Source organism: Geotrypetes seraphini, chromosome 14, assembly GCF_902459505.1.
Source record: "Geotrypetes seraphini chromosome 14, aGeoSer1.1, whole genome shotgun sequence".
Taxonomy (NCBI): domain Eukaryota; kingdom Metazoa; phylum Chordata; class Amphibia; order Gymnophiona; family Dermophiidae; genus Geotrypetes; species Geotrypetes seraphini.
In genome coordinates, this window is record NC_047097.1 from 57337659 (window position 1) to 57365028 (window position 27370).

At 42.4% G+C, this 27370-nt stretch overlaps 1 protein-coding gene across 4 annotated transcripts in view; it reads left to right on the plus strand.

Moving 5' to 3' along the window:
- The window catches only part of SCAPER (S-phase cyclin A associated protein in the ER), a 392992-nt gene that overhangs the window by 298915 nt on the left and 66707 nt on the right, over nucleotides 1-27370 (plus strand). For all 4 annotated transcript variants that reach the window (XM_033920795.1, XM_033920797.1, XM_033920796.1 and 1 more), the window contains one exon: nucleotides 17635-17872. In XM_033920795.1, the coding sequence (XP_033776686.1) occupies nucleotides 17635-17872 (238 nt within the window). The remainder of the gene's footprint in view (nucleotides 1-17634; nucleotides 17873-27370) is intronic.

Sequence of the window (27370 nt, forward strand, 5' to 3'; positions counted from 1 at the left end):
GTTAAGGGCTGGTACTTTCTGAGGGTGATCCTGCATAGTAGCCTTCCCCTACGACAGCGGGGTCAAAGTCCCTCCTCAAGGGCTGTAATCCAGTCGGGTTTTCAGGATTTCCCCAATGAATATTTATGAGATCTATTAGCATACAATGAAAGCAGTGCATGCAAATAGATCTCGTGCATATTCATTGGGGAAATCCTGAAAACCCGACTGGATTGCGGCCCTCGAGGAGGGACTTTGACACCCCAACCATACAGCTATGCTGCCAAGTTTTTAATAGAAAGCAAAATATAGAAGTCAAAAATATTCCACAGAATAGCATTAATCAAATAAAAACCATACTATTTTTACCATATCACTATTTCACATTTCATTTTTATTTAATATACCGCAAATAATGAGTACATCTAAGCAGTTTACAAAAATAAAATGTATAGGGGCAAAGAGAAAGAAGCAGGACTAGGTATAGAATTGGTCACTAGGTATAGACTTAAGAGGATGGGTCAGTAGAGTGGGCAGACTTGATGGGCTATAGCCCTTTTCTGCCGTCATCTTTCTATGTTTCTATGACTACTAAGGGGTCCTTTTACTAAGGCGTGCTAGTGTGTCTTAGTGCACGCTAAAAGCTAACGTGTGCTAACTCGTCCATGAGATAATAATGGACGTGTTAGCATTTAGTGTGTGCTGATTTTTAGCATGCCTTAGTAAAAGGACCCCTAAGTTACAATTAAATTATTATAAGGTCAGGGGATAATGATAGATCCATATATAGAGAGATCAATATTTGTTTTATGACTTTATCATCAATAACAATTGTCCAAACCTCAAACAATTAGAAGTCAGCACTATCTAAACTGATATCACTTTTACAATCATATACCTCAGATATTTCATTCAGTCATTATATATGTATTACTTCCTTATCACAGTCATCTCAGTGTTCTAAAAAATATTTCATGTGCAAAATAATTAACCCATAATCAAAAGTTCAGTATATTAAATGGCTCCTACTTTTCTTTATAGCAGTGTCTTTCAAACTTTCTCGAGCCGGGGCATACTAAAGGTAGTGGCCATGGCTTGAGGCACCCAGAAGTGCGCGAATGTCGCCATGATGACATCAAGCATATGCGTGACATCATCATGTCGATGTCCACGCATGTGGAGAGGCCCTCCAGATGGGCCCTGAGGGGGTGCCAGCAGGGAAGAGGGCCTGAGAGAAGGAGAGGCATTGGCGCCAACTGTTTGTCTACAGCAGTGTTTCTCAACTACTTCAAGCTAAGTACCCACTAAGTCTAACAAATATCAACTGAGTACCCCAACCACAGACCTCCCGAGGCCCACCCAAGCTCTGCCCCAGATCCCATCCCCTTTACTAATTGTAATGCAATTTTTTCCATTCATTTTTCATATACACAGCAGATATAAATTCTCAAAACTGACACATTTCATTCACTATATTGAAAATAAAATCATTTGATCTGCCGATGATCCTCTACGGGCTGCTGTAATTAGATTTAAAGGTGAGACCGGGAGGCCAGGGAAGAAGCCGGAGGAGGCTAGAGTGAAGGGGGAAACATGCAAGCCTTTGGTGAATCAGGCAGCGCTGGCGCTGTACCGCGTAGGGAAGTCAGCTGGCAGGCGCCTCTCTTCCTCCTCAGTGTGCCGCGGCACACTTGGAATCTCAGGAGGCACACTAGTGTGCCTCGGCATACAGTTTGTGATACACTGCTTCATGGAATACTAGTGTAACAAGTGAAATATGTGCCTAGATCTAGACCACATTACAGAAGCATATCTCAAATCGCATTGGCTTCCAATCCCAGCAAGAATACAATTTAAATTCTACTGTCTACTATTTAAGACTTTATACGGAGACAGTCCAAACTACCTGAACAACCGCCTCATCCACAACATCTCAACCAGACATAGGAAAACTCACACCCCATTCTCATACCCCCCCAATTAAGGAGATCAAAAGGAAAAAACTATATTATGGCCTCCTAGCCACTCAAGTAGCCAAACTAGACAACCAAATCGCCAATCTACTGACGGCATCCCTAGACTACAAGACTTTTAGAAAAGAAATAAAGACCATACTCTTCAAGAAATCTCTGAAAAAGAAATAACACCGCAAGTATCGAACACCGCCTCTCACTAAAGCCAACTACTCTAAACAAATAACCATACTCATTTTTTACTCTCTTTGAAAAGGACCAAATTTCTTTTTGGTAAGATCTTTTTGTAGTACTTCCTTGATAATTCTTTTGTAATCCGCCTTGAACTGCAAGGTAATGGTAGAATAGAAATCCCTAATGTAATGTAATGTAATTAAGTGCACACTTGAGTAAGCGTGAATCTAATATAATAAAATGATAGGCCGCGCATGCGCACTAAAAAAATTGTGTTCCCTGATCCGTCGCGAAAACACAAGTGCGCATGCGCGGGTTTTACGTCACCACCTGCTCGCTTAGTACGTCACAGCCTCCCTGCTCTACACAAGCCCGACTGCAGCCAGACGAGGATCTCCGTTCCTCCTTTGCCACCCACCCCCTTCTCTTCCCCACAGCCTCCCTGCTCTCCACAAGCCGGACCGCAGCCAGACGACGATCTCCGTTCCTCCTTTGACACCCGCCCCTTCTCTTCCCGCGGGCCCGAATGGCGATTCCAGCAGCGTGTGCATCAGTCTTCACACGCTGCTTCGGGCCCTTCTACTACCCTGATTTGCTCTGCTGAGTCTCTGATGATGTCATCAGGGACGTGCCAGAGTAAATCAGGGCAGTAGAAGGACCCGAAGCAGCGTGTGGAGACTGATGCAAGCGCTGCTGGAATCACCACGTTTGTAGTCTGGATCACGGGAAGGGAAAGGGGGGGGTAGAGGAAACACTAATGCTGCTGCACAGGGGACTGGTGGGGGGGAGGGAAATGGAGGGGGAAGGAATGCTGCTTTGGACAGACAGACAGAGAGAGGAAGGGAAACACAAAGAAAATAAGAAAGACACAGGGGCAGGTGCACAGGGAACTGGTGTGGGGGAGGGAAATGGAGGGGGATGGAATGCTGCTTTGGACAGACAGACAGAGGGAGAAAGAAGAAAGACACAGGGGCAGGGAGAAACACAGAAAGACAGACAGGCAAAGGGGGCCAGGGACAGAGACAGACAGAAAGGACAGTGGGAGCCGCGTCAGGAGGAGTGCGGGATGTGGCAGTGGGAACTTTTCTAATGGGTGCAACTGGGCGGCTGTCGGGAGCCTCTGATCAGGGACAGAGCAAGGTAAGAGTATCATAGGGATAAGAAGGAGGAGGGGGGATAAAAAAGGAAGGGATGCCTACTGCTGGACAGGGGGAGAAGGAAAGAGATGCTGATGGACAGGGGGGGTGAAGAAAAAGGAACAGAGGACTAATGTTGGACAGGGGGAGGAGGAAAGAGGTGCTGCTGGACAGGGGGGAGGTAAAACAAAGGGAGAAGGGCTGCTGCTGCATAAGGAGAGCAGTGAAGGAGTGGTGGTGGACACAGGGGAGGTAAAAGGAAGGGAAAATGGACAGGAGGAGCAGGCAAGGGGTGATGGACAGCCAAGGAAAAAGAAAGGCAGAAAGAAAGAAAGCAGCTAAGGAGAGAGAGAGAAAGAAATAAAGACAGACACACACACATATGTTCTAGCACCCGTTAATGTAACGGGCTTAAAGACTAGTTGTATATAATATTCTGATTTTATATGATCTCAATTAGTTGCCAGTTAGAAGACCAAGGTGCACATGATTGCTTTTAAAATGTTATACAGTGTGGGCCCAAGCTATTTAACATCTCATTTACATACTTACATGAACTCATAGATCTTTGTAGCTATTTTTACTTTATGTGACGCTGCCTTCTAAAATGAGATTTGCTAGAACTCTTTTGTTATGTAAAATTACCAGGGTTGCCGATGTATGGAAGCTTAGCATTTATTTTTTCATCAGAATGGTTGTAACTGAAATGCCAGCAACAGTAAAGATGCAGGGAAAGGGGATGAAACTTGTATCCAGCCATTTTTTGGGGTTACACATTCAAAGCAGTTTAATTATACACTTCTCCTTCCGTATTCGCTGTGATAGGGGATTAACAGTCCCGCAAATACAGAAAAACCGTGAATAACTTTTTCATATGTTGTTTGCTGTTTTCCATTAAATACCATCGTGAATATGGTAAAACCGCGAATAACATGGTGGGAGGCCTGGCCTGTTTCTGAAGGAGAGGCAAAACATGGTAAAGAAAGTGCCGGGAATCAGCGATTTTTCTCTGTAAATGATTGGAATCAGCGATTTCTCTATGCAAGCTGGCATCGTTTTGGGGGAGGAGCCAGCAAGCTAAAACCCACGAATAATCAAAACCGCGATTGCTGAAACTGCGAATATGTAGGGAGAAGTGCATACAGGTACTTATTTTGTACCTGGAGCAATGGAGGATTAAGTGACTTGCCCAGGGTCACAAGGAGCAGCACTGATCAATCCTACAATTTTAGGGTGCTGAGGTAGCAGCTCTACCATTAGGCCATTCCTCACGTCTTTCTCTTTTTATGTATAATATGAACATGAGTTTATCACTGGAATCTTCAAAAATTGAGACATTTTATTAAAGGTAGTTGAAAATTGGAGCATGCCTAAAATGTGCATATATAAATAAATGCTGATTTAATTTTACAACATCTTTATATCCTTTGAAGGACTTTTTTTTTACATTACATCTTCTAACTGATTAGAATATGTTCTTTTAAATTTTTATCATAAACTTTTCGATTTATGATGATCAGATGGACAGTGAAGACCAACAAAAGGCAGTAGCCTATTAACGATCAAATGATCTGTTAAACAGGCAGAATCAACAGTAAATATTTCCAGAGATTGTTAGTTACTTACTAGCTTTCTCTTAGATCTTTTCTGTATATGAAGCAAAAGTATTCAACTTTGCATTGCTAGCCAGAAGGTAGGTTACTCTGAGAGATTATATCCAGAATCACCAGTCATGAGCTCACCTCGGACCCAGTGATATATTTTAGGAGTTCCTATAGAAAACGTTTACCTAAGGAAGAGCAGACTAATTTCCCACATGTGCACGGCTGCCAGATTAACAATCATGTCTGAAAGAAGTAAGGCACTCCGGGGATATCAGAATGTTTTTCAAGACTCTGCTAATTTATTTGGATGGGAGAGCTGGATGGAATAAATATCAAGCTGGATGGAAGATTCTGGATGGGAACTAGTGTCATGCTGTGCTAGCTCCATTTTCTCTGGTTTGAGAGTAAAAACCATACAGTTTGCTTACCTGAAATTTGACACTTATGGCCATAATTTAGTTTCTCTTTTATTATTATTCTGCTGATCTATATAAAATTTAATTTCTTTTCTATTTTTTTATATAATCTTTATTCATTTTTAAAACTTTCAATAAGTGCAACATAAAATACAATCACTTTACACTTTAACATCACTTAATATTCCATCAAAAACTAATACACATCAAATATTCCCTCCCCTTGTACCATCAATTGAATTTAGCGTAAGAAACATAACATATCCCTCCCCCCTCTCTCCTCCTCCCTCCCCACTCAAGAGACTACGGGAGCTCAAGGCAGCCATTTCCTGTGAGCGATCTGCACGGGGCAGGAGCGTGGGAAGATCGCTCCTGCCCCGAAAACCCGCTAGACCACCAGGTAAGGCTTAAGGGGGGCTTAAAATAGCCGGGGGGAAGTGGGGGCTAGGGGCAGAACTGGCCCGAATATTATTTGTGGTTTTTTAATATTCACGGGCCGGCTCTTCCCCTAACCCCTGTGGATATGGACGAAGAAGTTTACTCAGTTCTAGAATTGCACTTTTTATTTCTATTTATGAGAGATAAGGTATCCTTCTGAATTTTTGTTTTTCTCTCTCTCTTTATATATAGATATAGATAGATAGATACTAATATATAGCGATATACATAAATACACAGAGTTCTAGGAGTCATTGTTCTTACAGAAAACTGGAACTCTTGCAGTTTGATATCTTTTGTTAGATTAACATAAATATGCTATATTTCATGTACTTCAAGATCACAATAATCCTTTTTCAGAGTTTGTATGTATAAATGTGTTATGTTGTAATGTGTTAAAACGTATGCATATGGCATAAAGTAGCCACAGAGGATATCTTGATGCAATAAACTTTCAATGCAATTTATACATATGCAATGGATAAGGCCGTTGCCGTCACCATGAAGCATGCAATCTAAATTGGTCTGGATAAGTTCATGCCTATATGTATGTCTTGGTCCTTGTGCCTGTTTACCTATTTTGGCTTATGAAAGTTATTTTTGGCAGAATTTCTTTGGAGGAATGTGTTTCCTAGCATAATAGATGGTTCATAAGAGTTGGCCACGTTAAACAAACATGGTCCTGTTTGGAACCTGTGCAGCAAATTCGGTCACATTTTGCTCTAGGCGAGTCTCTGCTGGTTGCCAGCCTCTAACTTTTAATGTCTCTGATCGAAGCTGTTGACTGCAGACTGACAGAAATAAATAGGTATTTGTGTCTAACAGCACAAAGGTAGCTATGGGTAAATAGACAGTTTGTTCCTCATTGTGTTATCACTTAATTCCACAAAAAGAGCTAGTCATTGTCCTAATAACATTTATGAGGTGGTTGTATAATGCTGTGTGTACTTTCCACACCATTACTCAGCTCATACTTCAATACAACTGGGACATCAAGGACTACCTTGAAAATAAAGGAATGGGCATGGTACTCTTCTGTTTAAGAGAAACGACTGACTTTTATTTCAGTGTATTTTGGACTACTGATCTTGCCCTCAATTGTATTACAAAATCATGTATTAATTTTGAAAATAATAAAACTGCATTACCAAGCTCAGTTGTTATGTAACTGTATTACTGTTTGAATTTAGTCTAATAGTACACCTTTAGCCAACTTTTGTAGTCCTAACCACCCAAAGTGGCTTATGATAGCAATTTCATGAAATACATATTACCGTATATACCGTATTTTCACGCATATAACGCGTGCGTTATACACGATTTTTACAAACCGTGCATAACCTTGCGCGTTATACGCGTGAGCGCGTTTTACAACTTTTTTTTTACATAGTTCCCCCCGACGTCCGATTCACCCCCCCCACAGGACCGCTCGCACCCCCACCCCGAAGGACCGCTCGCACACACTCGCACCCACCCCCCCACCCCGAAGGACGTCGGAGAAAGGGCGGGACCGCCGGAAGAGGAAGCAGCGCAGACGCAGGGCTCACAGAAGGGCCAGGACCGCCGGCAGAGGAAGCAGCAGGACAACGATAGGAGCTTCTACATGATGGGGGGGGTCGGGAGGCTGTGGGGGTGCGAGCGGTCCTTCGGGGTGGGGGGGTGGGTGCGAGTGCTTGCGAGCGGTCCTTCTGGGTGGGGGTGCGGGTGCGAGCGGTCCTGCGGGGGGGGTGAATCGGACGTCGGGGGGGCATCAGGCTTTCAGGGTGGGAACAGGACTTCAAGGGGGAGAGGAGAGTCGGGGCGGGGGAAAGGAGAGTCGGGGCGGGCGAAAGGAGAGTCAGGGTGGCCAGAGGAGAGTCGGGTGGCGACGGGAGAGTCGGGGCGGCGACGGGAGAGTCGGGGCGGCATGCGCGGTATACGGGTGTGCGCGGTATATAAAAATGTATTTACATAAATTACAGTTTCCCGCGCGCTATACCCATGTGCGCGTTTTACACGGGTGCGCGGTATATGAGTGAAAATACGGTATTCAAATATAAACCAAGATTTTAGGGCCCAAAAAATGGGGATCTTGGTTTATATTTGGGTCAGCGCCCACCCACCCCTCTCTCGGACCTGTTGCAGGCCTCCCCTATGTGTGCCATAAGCCCTGGTAGTCCAGTAGTGGGCCAACATGGGAGGGATCCCTCGTTCCTCCTTTCCCAGCTGATTCTGACCCATCCCACCTTCCTCCCGCCTCCCAGACTTTTAAAAAACCTACCTTTAAAACCCTGGTAGTTCAGCGGTGAACCGGGGTAGGAGCATTCTTCCTACACTCCTGCCTCATTCAGAGCAACTATCTGAATGGCTACCGCAAGTTCTTGCAGCAACCTTGCAAGTTCCTGCAGAGCCAGGCAGGGAGGTATGGGGACTGGGTGCAGAACGTGGCAGGGCAGGGAACAGAATGAGGGAGGGGGGCTGGATGTAGAGCTTGGCAGGGCAAGGGAAAGAATGAGGGAGAGGGGCTGGGTGCAGAGCCTGGCAGGGGAGGGAGGAGGGCTGGGTGCAAAGTCTGGCAGGGGAGGGAGGAAAGGAGAGAGGGGGCTGGGTATGGAGCTAGGCAGGGAGGGAGGGGCTTGGGTGCAGAACCTGGCAGGACAGGAGAGGTAATAAGGAAGGGGAGCTGGGTGCCCTACCAGGGCAGGGCTCTTGTATATAAATCCCTGGTTTATATTTGAGTCAATTTTTTTTCCTCCTATGGGAGGGGGAAAGAAGGTCATCTTGATTTATATCCAGATCAGTTGATATTCAAGTATACACGGTAGTATGTGTTTAGTGGTTAAAAAAACAAAAAGCATGTCTTAATGGTAACCCACATTGACAACTATGCCCTAAGGACCATTTTCTATAAACGGTGCCTTAACTTAGGTAGGGCCCACCTGTCGTCCATCGGCTAGGTTGTTAGGGGAATAGTTGCGCAGGGATAGGGTGAGCGGCCGGTCAAGTAGGGAAAATTTAAATTGATTGGAAGTTAGAAAAGGGCGAGGCTTTAAAGCCAGGACCTTGGAGGACCTGATTCCTTCCAGGGCGGCTTTTTCCCACCCCGTTGTTGGCTGGTGATTGTAGCTCGGGAGGGCAGATCTCCCGAGCTACTGGGTCATGGGCTCATCCGGCGATGAGCAGTGGGCTGGCTGGGAGCTGCGCCTGGTGGGTCAGGTGACCCAGGTAAATGGGGCATGTGGGACATGCCACCCCTCTGACCCTTGCTGAGGTAGCGGGGTCGAGGGCACTGGAACTATGTATTTTGGTAGCTTGGGAAGAGCTCTTTGGTTATGATGTTAATTGAAGTTATCATATGTTAATGCTGTGGTTAATAAACTGAGCTGTGGCTAATTTTTCCATCATAAAGACTAGTGTGTTTGTTATGAAGGTGGTGGTGGGGGGAAAGTTATGAAGGTTAGGGGGTTAGGTAGGCAGGCGGACAGCCAGGCCTATCCAGATCCCGCTGTTATTGTTTTAGTCTAATTTTGCATTGTCTGATGTCGGTATGTGTTTGTTTTTGGTTTTTTTATTTGTATGGATATTGTAACCGGCATAGATTGCTGTGATATGCGGGATATAAGTTTTTTAAATAAATAAAAAATATCACTTTCATTGCCTTCCTCTGAACATAACAATAATCTGTCAGACTATTAATGCTTTGTTCACACAGACTTAAAACATTCACATACCACACAGACTATTCACATACCACTCATAGGGGCCCCTTTACTGAACAATATTGCATGCTAGTGGAGATTAGCACGCACTAAGTGCCATGTGACCCCTAAGTATAAAATAGGATGTGCAACATTTAACATGTACTAATGTCCTTTATTACACACTAAGCTTTAATAAAAGGCTCCCATAGTTGGCACTGCAGGCCTTTTCCACAGAGAAAGCCGGCCTAAAAAGGAAAACGTTTGAATACTTACTAAAAGATTCTAATGGAACAGTCTGTCTCAGCCCACGTGGCAAAACCTTCTAAATTATTGGCCTGGCATCAAAGATCTATGAACGATTCTTTTCTCGCTAACTGTTCCAGATTTTGCAATGTTAGTTTTGTAACACACAAACTGAAAAAAAGTATTAGAATGGTATTAGTAAAACAAATAAAAGTAGGAAAAAGCATTAGAAGATAAAAACCTTCAGATAAAAACTATTTTGATATTAGTCCATTTTTGTAGCATATAGGACTCCTTTTACAAAGTTGCAGTAATTGCTTTGACACCCATAAGGATTTAATGGGCGTCGGAACCTTTGTCATACAGCAGCTGCAAAAGGGAGGGATAGACACTTCAGTATATTGGGTAGTACTATAGCAATTATGTAGAATTCTTGTACCACATATATGGTTGAGGTATGTTCTGCAGTGCTTTTATTCATGCTGCAAAAATAAGATTTGTTCAGTGTCTAAATTTTTATGTCCAAAGTCTCTGAACATACTAATTCATTCTCTGGTCATTTCAAAAATCGATTACTGTAATATCCTATTTAAGGGATTGGCTCAAAAGGAAATTAGGCGTCTGAAGATCGTCCAGAATGCTTCTATTAAACTTATTATGAAAGCCAAGAAATTTGATCATGTGACCCCTCTACTTAAAAAAGGCCATTGGCTTCCAGTCGCTCATCGTATAATGTACAAATTAAGTCTGCTCACCTTTAAATCTCTGACATTCAAAACCCCAGCTTTTATTTATTTATTTATTTAATTCTTTATTTAATTTTCAATTACATTTCCAAGCATAAACATCTTGAACAGAAAGAATGGCAGAAATAAAAACATACTTACAAATAGTATGAATTAAAGAAGAATCCTAAATAAACAAAGAAATAACTACAATTCCTATCATTCTCAAGTCCTCTATTCTGAGATCCAAAATACAATGAGTGAAAAGTACAACATAAGAGTACTTAGATCACAAAGAAAATTTTTACGGTAAAGCAATAGCCTGTGATGGTGGGAGGTTATCTTCATTAGAATGATGTCACCTATTCTTTGTCAAGGCGTTTAAGAGACAGAAATACAGTCAACTGGGATGGATCATAAAAAACATATTTGAAAGATTTATATCTGATTATGCACTTGCATGGATAACATAAAAAGAAAACTCCTCCTATAGCTGTAACTGCAGGTCTCATCAACAGGAACTCTCGTCTTCTCTGAGTGTCTTTAGAGACATCAGGAAACATAAAACCAATAAATATATACAAAACATAAACAACATAAAATTATGACTGCAAAAGAGAAAAATAGATAATCCCATTCAGAACATCCAGAAAATATCTCTTTAACATATCTCGAGGATTTATCAAAGGATCTTTAGGGAAATTTAATATCCTCAAATTGTTAAAGCGATTATAATTTTCAACAGTTTCTAGTTTTCTTCGTATATTATTACTATCTTTAACTTCTGTCTCTTGGAAATTTTTTATTGTTTTCAATTCCATAGTCATTTTTTGAATCTCACTTTTACTTTGATTAATCTCTTGTTTCATTTGTAAAATTTCTTCTTGGTGTGCTTTTAATTTTCCTTCTATCTCTTCAACCTTTGGGGAAAAACTTTTCCCCAGTTTTACAACTAAATCCCAAATATTCTCCAAAGTAACTTCAGGAGGTTTTATTAATGAAGAAAAGTCTTGTAGTGCTAGTTCAGTCTTACCCTTTGCTGGATTCATGGCTTTTATCCCTTGTGCTGGTTCCTCAATTGATCTTCCGGCCACGGGTAGCTCCAGGGAAACAGGTTCCCCCGCTGACTCCAGAGGCAAGCTCTCTGTTAAACCAGCCTCTCGCAGTAGGAGCACAGCCTCTTTGGACGTACTCACTTCTGTGGACAGCTTGCTTGCTGTGGCTGTAGAGGAGGAACTCTATGGTCTGGGCTCAGAGTAGCATCTAGCCCCAAGTCATCTGGAGCGGCGTCAGCAATTCCCAGACAAGTCCATTCCTCCAACGAGGCGCCGCAAAATCTCATCGATAGAGCTGCTTGAGGGGATCTCCAGTCGTCGGGAGGCTCCACTGACTCCTTTACCCCTTCTCTTCGGCATTATTAAGCTGAGGTTAGTAAGAAAACAGGAACAGTTCACGGCGTCTTTCTCATACACTGGCTACCATGGCCATCTTGGATCTCCTATCTTTCCCCAGCTTTTATAAAGTTTTGATTCCTCATACTACATCCAGATTACTGCGGTCGAAAGACCAACACTTATTGGTCATTCCCTCTCTCAAAATTTTATTAACACACGGCGGCAATCTATCTTTTCCGTTGCAGCTCCACAAACATGGAATTCCCTTCCAATTTATTTAAGAGAGGAAAAAAAAAAAAAACTTGGAAAGATTTAAGAGCAGATTCAAGGGTTTTCTTTTTAAAGATGCATTCAATGACTAAATTAATTGCTTATGACTCCCTTTGTATTTTTATATTTTTTGGATAGTTTTTCTCTTTCCTTTTCCTATCGTTTTTAACCTTAATTGTTTTTCTTTATAATCAGATTGTATTTCTTTCCTAGCCTTTCCTCATGTTTTAATATGTCTGTATAAGTTGGTTTTTTATTATGTTTAGTAGATTTAGTCTTTTTGTGTTAGTTATGTCTGTTTCCCCTAACTATGTAATTTTTATATATTTGTACATCGCCTAAAATTTGGAATAGGCGATTAATCAAATTCTATAATAAACTTGAAGAAATATGTTCTGACTCAGATAATTGTCCAGTATATAAATTACACAAACAGATATTGCAAAATAGATGTGTTTGTGTGCCTTTTGGCACATTAAAAACAATAAGCACCTTGTGTAATGAATCGTTTAAATTATAATTGAAATTTATCAGACTTTCTTCCTACCACAGTTTTGCTACTTGGGATCTAGCTAGATAGGACTGGCCACTGTTGGAAACAAGATACTGGGCTTGATGGACCTTCGATCTGTCCCAGTATGGCAATTCTTATGTTCTTACTGATCATATGTTTATCTTGTCCATTTTTTGCCCGTTGCACCAACATGAATTAAGAAGAGAGCATCCGTTTTCTAAAAGGGTAATGTAAATGGTGCTGTTAGGTCCTCTTTGAAAGAGACACAGTAGTGATTCTCCTGGGGCAAATGCACAGAAGCCCATTAAATTCCTACAGGCTTTGGAGCATTTGCCACGGGAGAATTGCTACCATGGCTTTGTAAACTAGGCCTTTAATCAGGGCTGGGCCTCATTCTTTCTGCTTCCTGAAGACAAATTCAGCAAGACTGTTTTCTTCATTATTGAGGGAAAGAGGATGTGTAACATGGTTCAAATTTTTTATATTTGTAAATATAATCCAGTGTGTATGTGCTTAAACAAGGTCTGTGTTGAAACTATTTCGTTTGTTTACATATATGATCCATTCAGTTTACTAAGGACACATTTTGTTGTTGAAGGGATTATCTATTTTTCTCTTTTGCAGTCATAATTTTATGTTGTTTATGTTTTGTATATATTTATTGGTTTTATGTTTATTTGTTATCTGCTGAGAGAAAATTTGCTCTGCATCTGCAGAATACAAATGTTCACCAAATGAATAAATAAATTTTAGGGTGTGAATGTATCATAAAATATGTACCTATATTAGTCCTGAAGAAAACTGCAACCAGTGTAAGTTGTGATAGTTAATTATGGTGTACAACGTTAATTATTGTGATAGTTAATAATGGAGTACAATGTTCTTTTTTTTTTTTTTTTATTCTTTATTTGTATTTATAAATTGACATCATAACAAGTCAAACAGGAAAAAATATAGTGTAAATGAAATAGAAAACCAAAATTCTTTAAAGGTAATGTCCATAATACAAGATATATGACTGCAGCATTCGACCTAGTTGACCATAACATCCTTCTGCAAATCTTGGATGCAATAGGTATCTCAGATAAAGTATACACATGGTTTGAAGGCTTCCTAAAATCCAGAACCTACAGTGTAAAATCAAACAAAGAAAAATCAGAACCATGGTCAAATCCCTGCGGTGTGCCACAGGGATCCCCACTATCCCCTACCCTCTTTAACCTATACACTGCCTCTCTCGGAACATATCTGGACAAGCTAGGCATAACCACCTGTAGTTACGCGGATGACATTACCATTCTCATACCATATGATCAGCCAAAGTCCACCATGACAAATATACTACATCGAACACTAGAAACAGTTACGACCTGGATGAAAGATCACAAACTTAAACTCAACCCAGACAAAAACAAATTCATCCTTCTCGAAAATGACAAAGTCCAAACCATAACCAATTTAGAACTCAACTCAATCAACTATCCCATCCAAACCACCATAAAACTACTAGGAATGACAATATACAGATGCTGTACCATGCAACCGCAAATAAATAAAACAATACAGAAATCCTTCGCAATCATGAGAAATTTGAGACTAGTCCTGAAATTCTTTGAAAGAACACAATTCCAGCTTATAGTACAATCCCTAATCCTAGGACTGCTGGACTACTGCAACATCCTCTTCCTCCCATGCCCTGCTACTATGACCAAACAACTACAAACAATCCAAAATACAGCTTTGAGACTCATCTACTCATTGAGAAAACATGACCATATCACAGAAGCTTACATCAACTCACATTGGCTACCAATCCAAGAAAGAATACAATTTAAATTCTACTGCATGTTATTTAAAACCCTAAACGGAGACAGCCCATCCTACCTGAACAACCGCCTCATCCAAGCATCCACAACCAGACACAGAAAAACACATTCCCCATTCATACCTCCTTCGATCAAAAAAGTAAAATGATCAAAACTACACGACGGCCTCCTAGCCACTCAAGCCGCAAAACTAGACAACCAGATCTCGAACCTTCTGATGATTACCCCAAACTACAAGACATTCAGAAAAGAAATAAAAACTATACTTTTCAAGAAATTCCTGAAACAGCCCTAACTTCACATACTCTTAAGAACTCTAAAAATGACAAATTTGATCTACTCTTTACTACCCTAGTAATAATGACAATTGTGCTTCCATTGTAACCCCCTTTTATAATCTTTTGTAAACCGCCTTACTCTTAACTACCCGAGAAATGTCAAAAGATCTACTCTTTACTACTCTAGTAAATCAATTGTTCTCCCATTGTAACCCCCGTTTATAAATCTTTTGTAAGCCGCCTTGAACCGCAAGGTAATGGCGGAATAGAAATCCCTATTGTAATGTAATATAGTTAGTCTACTATAATTGGGAACGTAGCTTAAATATAACTGAAACTAAAAAAAGGAAAATCAATAATAGGAAATAAAGAGGTATAGGCCTGACTGCTCTAAACAAGTAGCAAATAACCTTGAGCTATCTTAGAAACAGCAAAATTAATGTAGTAGAAGCCAATTGCTCTCTAGCTGAAACAAATTTAGATTGCTGTTGTGATTCAAAGAAAACATATCTATCATTCTTGTAAGTTATCACACACTTGCAGAGGTATCTTAAAACAAAAGTCGCCCCCAACTGAATTGCCCGGAGTCTCAATATAAGAAATTGCTTCCTTCTCTTCTGGGTGGATCAAGAAACATCTGTATACATTCTTATGGTATTCATCAGGGAAGGTATGTCCTTGTACTTGAAAAACATCTTAAGCATCCATTCCCTATCAGAGTCAATAGCAAACTGTACAATCAATGTAGCTGACACCTGAGCCTCAGAATCCGACCTCTCAAGAAAATTTGTCAAATCCAAACTATCAGCAGAAACATTCTGCTGGTCAGGTTTTTGAGTTGTAAGTTTCGTAGGAAGGTAATAAATCTTTGATAGAGGTGGGTATGAGGTCTCAGGGACTTTCAGAATTTCACTCATATATCTCTTAAACATCACTAAGGGCGGTATAAAATGGACTTTAGGAAAATTAATAATCCGGAGATTACATCTCCTGATAGAATTTTCCATTATTTCTTATTTAAAGTGCAAACTAGCACTGTCCTTAGTCCAAGTTAGAGCTTTTGCTTCCAGGGATTTTATCTTAGTCTCAAAGTCATTAGTTTTAGACTCTAAACTTGTTACCGTCATCTTTAGATCCAGATTTTCTGAAGTGCCATAGTGCATTTGGTGGATAGTTGCTGGATTTGGTTCCCAAGAGAAGTCTGCATTGTAGAGATAGCCTCCCGAGTACAACGTTCTTATCCTCATAGGTACCGTATTTTTCGCTCCATAAGACGCACCTGACCATAAGACGCACCCTAAATTTAGAGGAGGAAAACAAGAAAAAAAACCCATTCTGAACCAAATTCTCCCTGCCAGGCTCTGTACCCAACCCCACACTCATTGCCAAGCTCTGAACCCTGTCCCTTCTCTGGTGGTCTAGTGGTAGGCCGGGACAGGGCAAAGGGCAGGCAGGCAGATATGGACAGGGCAGGCAGGCCTAGTGGCAAGCAGGCAGGGACGGTCCCCCGTACCTTTTTTACTTTTTTGAATCCTGGCAGGAACCTCTGTACCTTTTTGTTCTCCCCACCGGTACCTTTTTGTATCCCGGCGCTTCTCTCGCTGGACGGCTGCGGCAGAGAGAGAAGTGCCAGGAATACAAAAAGGTACCGGAGGGGAGAACAAAAAGGTATGAATTCCAAAGAAAGTGATTAGGTTAAAATGCAACAATTTTTGATAAATCAGATAAACTCCAACATCAAAATGATGCTGTGCAGACATTCATCTCCCCCATTCCCTAGAGAAATATTTAATTAATCATCCAGACATGGAAACAAAGATCCTAATCTGTAGTCTCCCTTTACTATCCGTGAACCCAACTGGCTAAGATTATTAGTAAAGAGTGACCAAAACCTTTTTTTTCTGTCAGCTTCTCACTTTTGGCCAAAACTGAAGCCCAAACCAGACCAGTTCCCAAAAGGAACAGCCTCCATTCCCTCCCCTTGAACCAAAGGAGCTCCCACTTCTCCTTCCCCTCTCCCCAAACAGAAGCCCCCCCTCCAGGAACTACCTATAGGCTCCCCCTGTTTCCAAAACACCTTCAAGCCTCATCATTTCTTCTCATACTAAGAGCAATGCAAACATACCATGATTCTCATAGTGTCTTACTGACCTTGACAGAACTGGCACCCTCACCTTGAAACTTAGCAGTTACCGTATTTTTCGCAGCGGCAGTGAGAGGCAGAGCGGCGAAGAAGGCAGACGCGAGCTTCACGCGCGCCTGCCTGGTCCCGCGACACTGCGTGAATGGCTGTCGTCAGTTCTTGCGAGAACTGCCGGCAACCATTCTTGCAGCGGCGCAGGACCAGGCAGGCGCGCGTGAAGCTTCTGCCTGCCTTGTTCGCCACTCTGCCTCTCACTGCCATAGCCGTCCAACAGGGGAAGCGCCCGGCATAGAAAAAAGTCGCTAACGCAGCCGTCCAGCAAGGGAAGCGTCTGGAATACAAAAGGTACCAGGGGGAGAGTACAAAAAGGTACGGTGAGGGGGTTGTGGTATTCACTTCATAAGACGCACCCTTATTTCCACCCACTTTTTTTGGGGGGGGAGGGGAAGTGCGTCTTATGGAGCGAAAAATACAGTATTTTCTTCAGATGTGTTATAAGGGTTGTGAAATCTCTAGAGTTCGATTCCTTGTGACTCTGGACAAGTCACTTAACCCTCCGTTGCCCCAGGTACAAAATAAGTGCCTGTATATAATATGTAAACTACTTTGATTGTAACCACAGAAAGCCAGTCCCGTCCCGTTTCCCTTTTCTTTCCTGTACTATAATATCCTTTTGTTGGTGTTTTAAAAGGTATCTCTACCTATAAACATGGAGTGGTTCACTTACATATCTGGACTCTGCTTATCTGCAGCTTACATATTGACAAGGCAGTTTAGGGGAGGGGGCTCTGTCAGTTCTTCAAGTAAGTTTGTTTATCCAGGCTGCTGTTTTCCTTGACAGGTCTTGGAATATATTTGAGAGTCCCCGTCAGGATCCCTCTGGCCTCACAGGAGTGCTTCAGTCTTCTGATCTGGTGGGAGCCTTACATATGCTGTACTGTATTCTATTCCATGGCACCACCTTTGATCTCAATATACCAAGCCCGAAAGACAGTTATGCACAGAACACTATCCAAGTCGCATTACACAGCCTTCGTTTCCTCAACAGCTTTGCAGTTCTAGATCTGACGGTTTTTCAGGTAAGCAGTGCTTAAAGGAGTATGTATGATCAGGCTTTGTGTTCTAAGAATGTGCTTCCAATTACCTAAGTACTGTAGTCATGTGACAGATGGTATAATTATTTCAAAAAAAATCCCTTGAATGTTGATGTATATATGAGAGGGGGTTTTTTTTTTTATCACAAAACCCACTGTTTTTAATATTTATTTATATATGTGATAGGGTTTATGTTTTTTGGGCTGAAAAACCTCAAGTGTTCACAGCTGTCTGGATTTGGAATAATCCTACCAAGACCTGGGGGGCCGCCGCGAGAGCGGACTGCTGGGCATGATGGACCTGTGGTCTGACTCGGCAGAGGCGATGCTTATGCTTATACCTATTGTGAACTATCATTGGTCTTATTTGCCTTGCTTTTTATCACTCTTTTTATATTTTTATCTTTTAATTGTTTTTTTATATCTTTTGTTATATTTTATTAACTAATGCATAAAATGATGGTGATCTATCAGCTACTACTTATAATGAAGTTACTATTCTCAGTTCATTACTGATATTAGTATTTATCAAGGCTTGCTTATTTTATTAAGCTATGATACTTAGCTTTCAAATCCTGCTAATATGGTAGTGCTGGCAGCTTACAGCTGTATTGGAAAGCTATAGGAATGACTCAGCTGATGTTCCCAGATCTTGGCTGAGTCACAAATGCTCTTGTTTCGCTCAAGATACTGAAGGGAATAGACTAGAGGGTTGCGCGGGGACAGAAATCCCATCCATCCCCACCCGTCCCCGCCAGGATCCTCTCCGTCCCCGCCAGGATCCTCTCTGTCCCCACCCGTCCCCGTCAGGATCCTCTCCGTCCCAACCCATCCCTGCAAGGAATTATCTTCATCCCCGCCCGTCCCCATAAAAAACAGCAATTCTGACAGGATCATCAATTCCACAGTTTCTTTTGCTGTTTTCCTTGTGGAATCTCTTTGGTGGAACCCTTTTTTTGTTTTCTATTCAGGTAATTAACTTATAAACTCCCTCTTTTACTAAGGCTGACGTGTCCATTATATTATATGGACGAACCCTGCTTCCAAAGCCTTTCATCCCCGTGGGAGTCCCGTGGGTTAGGGGGGATTCCCACGGAACCCCCATGGGAACCGCGTAATTCCCGCGATCCCCGTTCCCGTGCAGACCTCTAGAATAGACTTAGTAGATAAAGATAGGTTGTTCACTCTCTCCAAGGTAGAAAGAATGAGAGGGCACTCTCTAAAGTTAAAAGGGGATAGATTCCGTACAAACATAAGGAAGTTCTTCACCCAGAAAGTGGTAGAAAACTGGAACGCTCTTCTGGAGGCTGTTATAAGGGAAAACACCCTCCAGGGATTCAGGACAAAGTTAGACAAGTTCCTGCTGAACCAGAACGTACGCAGGTAAGGCTAGACTCGGGGCACTGGTCTTTGACCTATGGGCCACTGCGGGAGCGGACTGCTGGGAACGATGAACCACTGGTCTGACCCAGCAGTGGCAATTCTTATGTTCATGGGAATAAGCCGTTGGATCGCTAGTCAGCATCGTTTATGGTCAGAACTACGACGGTATCTGATCGTCTTCAAACCTCCAACTTTCGTTCTTGATTAATGAAAACATTCTTGGCAAATGCTTTCACTTTGGTTTGTCTTGCGCCAGTCCTCTAGCGGCAAAATACGAATGCCCTCGGCTGTCCCTCTTAATCATGGCCCCAGTTCCGAAAACCAACAAAATAGAAATCGGAGTCCTATTCCATTATTCCTAGCTGAAGGATTCAGGCGACCGGCCTGCTTTGAACACTAATTTTTTCAAAGTAAATGCTTCAGATCCCCGGGATACTCAGTCAAGAGCATTGAGGAGGCGCTGAGAGGCAGGGGCTGGGACAGGCTGTTCTCGCCTTGCGGCGGACTGCCAGCTCGATCCCAAGATCCAACTATGAGCTTTTTAACTGCAGCAACTTTAATATACAGTTTCATAGAACTTTATTCAGTTATAGTTAATGCCATTGTTAATCCTCAAACTTTTCCATTTTAAAGTTTGTGCTACTTATTGTTTGAAACAATAGGATATAAACTGAATGGCGTCAGCCCAGAGGGCAGCTATCAAAGTAGTCAGTGATTTTCATCATAGAAGCATGCAGGCAGACTTAAATAGCCGAACATTTATATTCTGAAGAAAAGGGGAGGTATTATACAGATATTTAATTTTGGGCTCTACCGAATATTCATACTCCGGCGTTCTACTATGCTAAATCCTACTCAAATAAACACTTGATCTCTGGTTTCTTGTTGCTTCTTTTAGGGGAAAGGGAATGGGACTTGATATGCCACCTTTTTGTAGTTACAATCAAAGCAATTTACATATTCAGGCAGTGGAGGGCTCAGAACCGCCGCTTGCTTCTGCCACTTCAGGGCTTGAGGGAGGGAGGAGGGCTTTGCGGGTCAGAAACATAGAAACATAGAAAATGACAGCAGAAAAGGGCCACGGCCCTTCTAGTCTGCCCACACTAATGGCCCACCCCATAACTACCTCCATGAAGAGATCAGGACCACTGCCATGCTGGTGCTTCGGGGCAGGACGGAGGGGGGAATTGAGTGTGTGTTTTCCAGTATCTACCAATCCCTGTGGGTGCCGGATAACTGAAATTCTACTGTACATCCAAAAGTGTAAATACAAAGAAGACAAGCATCATGAAATGGAAAGGGATTCATAGATGAAGATGAAAGGAAGTAACTAGATTTACAGAAAGGCTAGTGGATGGCTGAAGCAAACTCTCAGGGCTAGATTATCAAAAATGAGTGTTAAAAACCAACTAGCCATTATTGTAGTGATTTTTAAAAAGTGAGTCATTCTCAAAAAAAAAACACTGATGCAAATGAGGTTAGCGGAGAGTAGCAAAGGTTGGCTAAATTTGCATGTGCCTATCATTGGTGATAGCGATGGGCATATGCGCAGAATAAACACACAAGAAAACCAACAACAATAACAAATCGAGCCACCAAAGTCAAGAAGCACAACACCCCAGCAGCGGGTGAGATGCCCGTTTCCTCCCACCATCAAGCAGCACTCCCTACACCCCCTCGGCAGTAGGAGAGATGGTCCCTTTCTCCTGCCACCAAGCAACGCACCCCCTGACATCCGCTCAGCATCAAAAGAGATGTCCACTTTCTCCTGCTGCCACACAATACATTGCCCTGATTTCCCCCTAGTAGCAGGAGAGATGCCCACTGCCGACATCGAGACTCCCTCCTGGCACCTCCCCCCCCCCCCCACAGCAGGAGAGATGCCCACTCGTTTTTGCCACCTCGGAACATACCCCCCGACACTCCCTAGCAGTGGGAGAGATGCCTACTCCCATTGCCACGTAACCCCCAACACCCCCCGTGCCTCTGAAAAAACCCCACCCCATTACCTTATTTACTATGGCTAGCTGGAGGGATGCCTCTTCAAAGTGGCGGGCCTTCCCCTCACTGATGCATCCTGGGAGAGGCTTTATGCCCCTCGTGAACTCCACTCAGATGGTAAGCCCTTCTATCTGTGCCCTTCCTTTCAACTGCCAACTCCAGACTCCGTCCTTTCTGCTTTGTTGTGCGGTATGGAACAAACTGCCTGAATCCCTACGGCGGGCTCCATCTCTGGCAAGGCCCAGTTAAAAGCCCAGATCTTTGAGAGTGCTTTCAACTTCTAACTCCTTTCACCTGGGTTCTGCATCCCCAACCCTATATATCATGTTTGTCCAAGTTAGATTATAAGCTCTTCTGAGCAGGGACTGTCTATAAATGTCAAAATGTACAGCACTGTATATGCCTTTCAGCGTTATATAAGTGATAAGAAGTAGTAGTAGCAGCTCTTCTTTCCGTCTTTTTTTTTTTTTTTTTTTAATCATTCCACCTTTATCCTGAAATTGCCACCATCTCTGCACTTTAAGGTCTCCATCATCACCATTTTTATCTTTTAAGCTCTGTTGTCATCTCTGCTTGCACTCGCACTTTTTGGGCATTTCCACCTTTATCTTTTCAGTACTGTGGTTTCTCCATTCTTACAGTCTTACCACTCCATCATTATTTTGTAGAATATTCCTATCGTTGTTTATCCTTATTACAAAAAAGTTTAGTAGCATATTTAACTCTGCAGTCATTTAGTAGCTGTAGACAATTATAGCATTAATTGACATGGCCAGCAATGCCTATAGAAGGATCTCATAAATGGCTGGAAACATATGTCAAAGATGTTGTGTAGAACGATATTGTTTTATCATTCCTTAGTCTTCCAAATTGAAAAAGTGAATTTTGAATGTAGCTGAGAAATCCATTGTAGTAGATAAGTTCAGTGTAGCACTGAATATAGAAATAACTTGTTGATTATGCCTTAATGATGCACAAATTCAGAGAGGAAGCTAAGAAATTGTCTCAAACAAAAGCCCAAAGGAAGCACATTGAGCTTTCATTCATTATTCAAAGCATCACTTATGTGATTTCTATGCAATGAGGTGAGGGCACTTATCACACTTGCTAGAGAATTATGATATATAAAGAGATATATCAAATGGAATCTGGGCCGTGAAATGCAGTTAAAAGTAAATAGAGAACATCACCACCCCATTTCTCTTGCACTTTAAAGATAATAAAAGAACCATGCCTATTGGCACAGCAACCCATGCTTCCTTGCTAGTATTTGTATATGTTTTTTAAGGATTGCAGTTAAACTTTTAATAGTGCTTCTAACTTCAATAAAAGTCTCAGGTGTGTAACATACAACAGAGGTTCTCTATTTGAACTCTTTACTTAGTATCTCCATCCTTTTCAATGACCCGGAGAATATGTTAAGATAAAAAGCCTATTCATTTTTTTATAGATATGACCTTCTGCTCCAGGAGAGATTCATTGATTTCACCTGTGAGTTGCATTAGTAGTTTTGCCTTAGCAATTTTTTTATTTCCTTTTATTTTTCTGGTGGAAAGTTTGCAATTGTTTACAAAATGATTGAATTAGGAGTACTAGATATTGTAAAGTTGTATCTAGTGAAGCATATCCTCTCAGCTCAATAGCTGAGCACTAACTTTGAAAAGCATAATTTTTCCTGCCCTTATCTCTACAGTGACTTTCCTCATTAATTCGGAACATATCTGATATAGTTCATTACATATCTTAGAGAGAGACTACATACAATTCTTTGCTCCATGGATTCCGTGGATTTACATTGATTTGAAAATTTAAGATGACAAGTTAGAGACAAAGAAGTAGGATGGGTTTGTGTATGGTCTAGTTATCAGCTCAAAATGGCTTTATCTTATGGCAGTAGTTGAAAGATTGGATTGGAAAGAATAAAAAAATGTAGCTTCCACTACCACAGAGACTAATAGAAGTATAGATAAACTTGGCAGTCTAAGATATGTGATATCGCAACAATTTTGACGGTCTAATTATTTGAAAGATGGTACTGAGAAATAAAACAGAGTCAGGAGCTGCCATTAATTTGGGACAAAGAGGAAGTAGAGCTTCTTTGAAAAATGAGTTTAGCTTATATACACAAACTTGTGTGCTCTTTGACCCACTGTTATCAGTTCAAGTTAAACACAGAGGCTGGGCCACAGCATGTGTGGACATGACTAATTAAGTAAAGGTTGGACCCAAAGCACAGCAGCACATGAATTAAGGTAGCAAATGGCTACTATACTGCCCTCAAAGGAGTAAAACACATGACATGATGTATTTACAAATGATTGTGTTTTACCCTTTTTTTATTGTTTTGCTGTTCATAACATTTCTAGCAAATAGGCACTACATTCTTTGTCATCCCTCAACATTCTTGAGTTCTAGATATTTATGGAATCCTATGATTTCGGGAAGTGAGGAAATACCGTATTTTCACGCATATAATGTGCGCGTTATACACGATTTAACAAACCGTGTATAACCATGCGCGTTATATGCGTGAGCGCGTTATCCCCTTTTTTTTTTACATAGTTCCCCCCCCGACGTCCGATTCACACCCCCCCCCCGCAGGACCGCTCGCACCCGCACCCCGAAGGACCGCTCGCGCTTGAACACGCACCCGCACCCCCACCCCGAAGGACCGCTCGCACCCCCGCTCTGACGTCAGAGAAAGGGCGGGACCGCCGGAAGAGGAAGCAGCGTAGACGCAGGGCTAAGAGAAGGGGCAGGACCGCCGGCAGAGGAAGCAGCAGGACGATGGTAGGAAACTTCTACATGATGGGGGGGAGTGGGGAGGCTATGGGGGTGCGAGTGGTCCTTCGGGGTGGGGGTGCGGGTGCGTGTTCGAGCGCGAGCGGTCCTTCGGGGTGCGGGTGCGAGCGGTCCTGCGGGGGGGGTGAATAGGACGTCGGGGGGGGCATCAGGCTTTCAGGGTGGGGACAGGACTTCAAGGGGGAGAGGAGAGTCGGGGCGGGCTAAAGGAGAGTGGGCTGGCCAGAGGAGAGTCAGGGCGGGCTAAAGGAGAGTCGAGCTGGCCAGAGGAGAGTCGGGGCGGGCTAAAGGAGAGTCGGGGCAGCATGCGCGGTATACAGGTGTGCGCAGTATACAAAAATTTATTTACATAAATTACAGTTCCCCGCGCGCTATACCCGTGTGCGCGTTTTACACGGGTGCGCGGTATATGAGTGAAAATACGGTAAACAGGATAGAGGGTAGTCAGTTGTCTTTCTCATAAAGTAAAATCTAAATACAGTCTGTATAATTTGGAAGGACGATGAGAAGAGGCACTTAAATACCTTCATAATATTAATGAACAGGAGACAGGCCTTTTTCAGTTGAAAGAAAACTATGGAATGAGATGTCATAGAATAAGTGTAAAGGAAGAATAATCTAAAGAAGTATTTCTTTACAGAAATTGTGGTGGATGAATGATTGGAGAGTTAGTTTAGATGGGCACAATGGATAGGCCATATGATCTTTACTGCTGTCATTTTCTGTTTCTTCAAGGGAGCAGTCATCTTTCCTAGTTTTAGCCAGGAGTTTGCAACTTGCTTGTCCCTCAGGGGGTAATGATTTATTTTTTTAATCAATCTGCTCTCTAATAACACTGGAATAGCAAGGAAATGACACTACATACCAAGGATGTCCTCTTCCCTTGTCTTGTTCACTGAGTTGTGACTGGTGTCTTCCTTAGGAACACTGTTTCCCAGATCAGAATGCCTTATTGTTAAAATCTAAAATCTTCATCGGGAAATGATTCTCTTCTTTTCAGAATTTCTTTCCTCTTTTTTTGGACTTCTCCAGTAAACTGTAAATGTCTCATTTATTCTTATTGGTACAGATTGCCCTCATGCAATAGGAGGATGTTTCTACTGCTAATGGGAGCTCGGAAACTCCAAGGTCTTGTCAACCTGGAGAGCAAAATTCCACTCATAAGAGTAGGCTGCCCCTCACCTCTCTTAGACTTGATGGTCAGCCCTAAACATAGTTTCTTATCAATACTTAGAAATATGGGGGAGAGGCCAAGATGGCAACACGTTCCTGGTGAGCTCTGCTCTCGTCCTTGTTACTGCAGTTTCTTGAAGCCTTGTTTAATCCTCTACTATGCTTCAAACTAAAAGAAAGGGTGTTATTCATGTTACTTCCTCATAGGCCCATACACCCTCATCAGTGCAACAAAGGATTGAGAGATATGCCATCGGGAATACAGCAAGTGAAGAAACCGTGCAAGTTTTTAGCCCTGTGTTTAACCAGCCGGAAGGAGTGGTTGTGTCTGGGGCTGAATATCAGCTTACTTACCCAGATCTGTCTCTTCTGCCATGTCCTGCGTCTACAGGGATGTTGTTGCATGAGTGACAATCAATATCTGTTCAGTCAATAGCAGCCTCGGATGAGGGCAAGACTTTGCTAGGAGGATGCTGAGAATTTGATTGAACTGAAGGAGCAGGAGCTGGAACTCCTGATGGTGCATCAGAGCTAATACCGCTGCGGCCAGCGATTTTTTTTAAAAAAAAGCCTTTTAGAGGCTTATGAAAAAGGGGTAAGTTTGTTGTTTTTTGAGAAAGTATTTTCTTCTTTTTTCTTTTATTTTGTTCCATATCTGTATTTTTTTAGCAAGTAGATTCTTGTGTAAAAAAATTTTAAAAATCAATAAATTTTTAAAAAAATATTTGGAAAAACGTCTTCTGACTTCAAGACTCTTTACCAACACTGTTTACCTTGGTACCATTGTTGCTCTTGTCTGTTCAACGATCAGTACTGGTGCTTCCATAATCTCCCTCGGTACCAACCTAACCTCAGCAGAATACAATCTTGTTCTGAAATTAATAAATTACAATGGTCACATTAGTCTTTGCTAGTTAAATTCACTTGAAAGCCTCCAGCTTCAGAGTGTCTGCCACTACACCACCAGAATGTGACGGCCGGGCTATAGATAAGTTCAGATGCCGCGTTTGCCACATCTATATGTTGGCTAACAGAGTTATCAATTTCAACTACTCTGTCATTCTATTTCAAACAGCTCATACAAAACATGGCTGGTTTCAAGCAGTATATTCCATTTCTCTGCCTGCCAGAATTTCCAGACTTCAGTCGACTGGGAGGAATCCACTATAGCTATAGTCTTTTTTCATAGTTGAACAATCCTGTACGTCAGAGGTGTAGAGAAGTGCAACACAAACTTTTTAAGTTGCTAGCACACTAATCTCAGGGCTATAGCTGGAGGGCAATCGGATATGCGCAGATGTCCTCCAGCCGCAGCCCTGAGCCTCCTATAACTGTCTTTAGGGAGTGCTGCAGAAGGAGAGGTGAGGAGAAGGAGCAGAGGCGCCGGCGAGGTGGAGAGGCAGGCGCAGGCTGAATGACTACAGGATGTGCCTCTCGCTGCGAGAGGCACATCCTGTAAGCAGTCAGCCGGTGCCTCTCCTCCTCACCGGCATCTCGGGGCACACCTGGAATCCTCCAGGGCACACTAGTGTGCCACAGCACACAGTTTGCGAAACACTGGTGTAGAGCCTACTAATCATGGGACACCTCTGCTGCTGCTTTATATCTGCTTCTAACGAGAATCCATCAGAGGTGTAGAACTTGTAAAGATGGATCTCCTATTCTACCCATCATATCAACTCTGTTTCTCATTATGTTAAGCTTCTGAACAGAGGGAGCCACTCAGGGCGTAGACCCTGTTAAGCTTGGATCTTCTAGTCTATTTGGCAATGGTCTCAATTCTGGGTGTAGGTATGGCGATGGGGAAAGATATCTTCTGGCAATAAAACATAACATCTGTGACAGATTGAGAAGAGGCAATGTAAGAATCTTCCAGAGAGGTTCACTGAAATTCAATAGCTGAATAAGGTGCACTGTAGGTGCAAAAGACTCCAATGAAAAAATCTGCGAAGTGGAACATTTGGAGAGTGTGAGCTGTTGTAGCAGACGAGAACTACGAAAAACAAAGTAATCCGCTTATAGCCGCTACACCCAGAGTTGAGACCATTGCCAAATAGACTAGAAGATCCAAGCTTAACAGGCTCTATGCCCCGAGTGGCTCCGTCTGTTCAGAAGCTTGACATG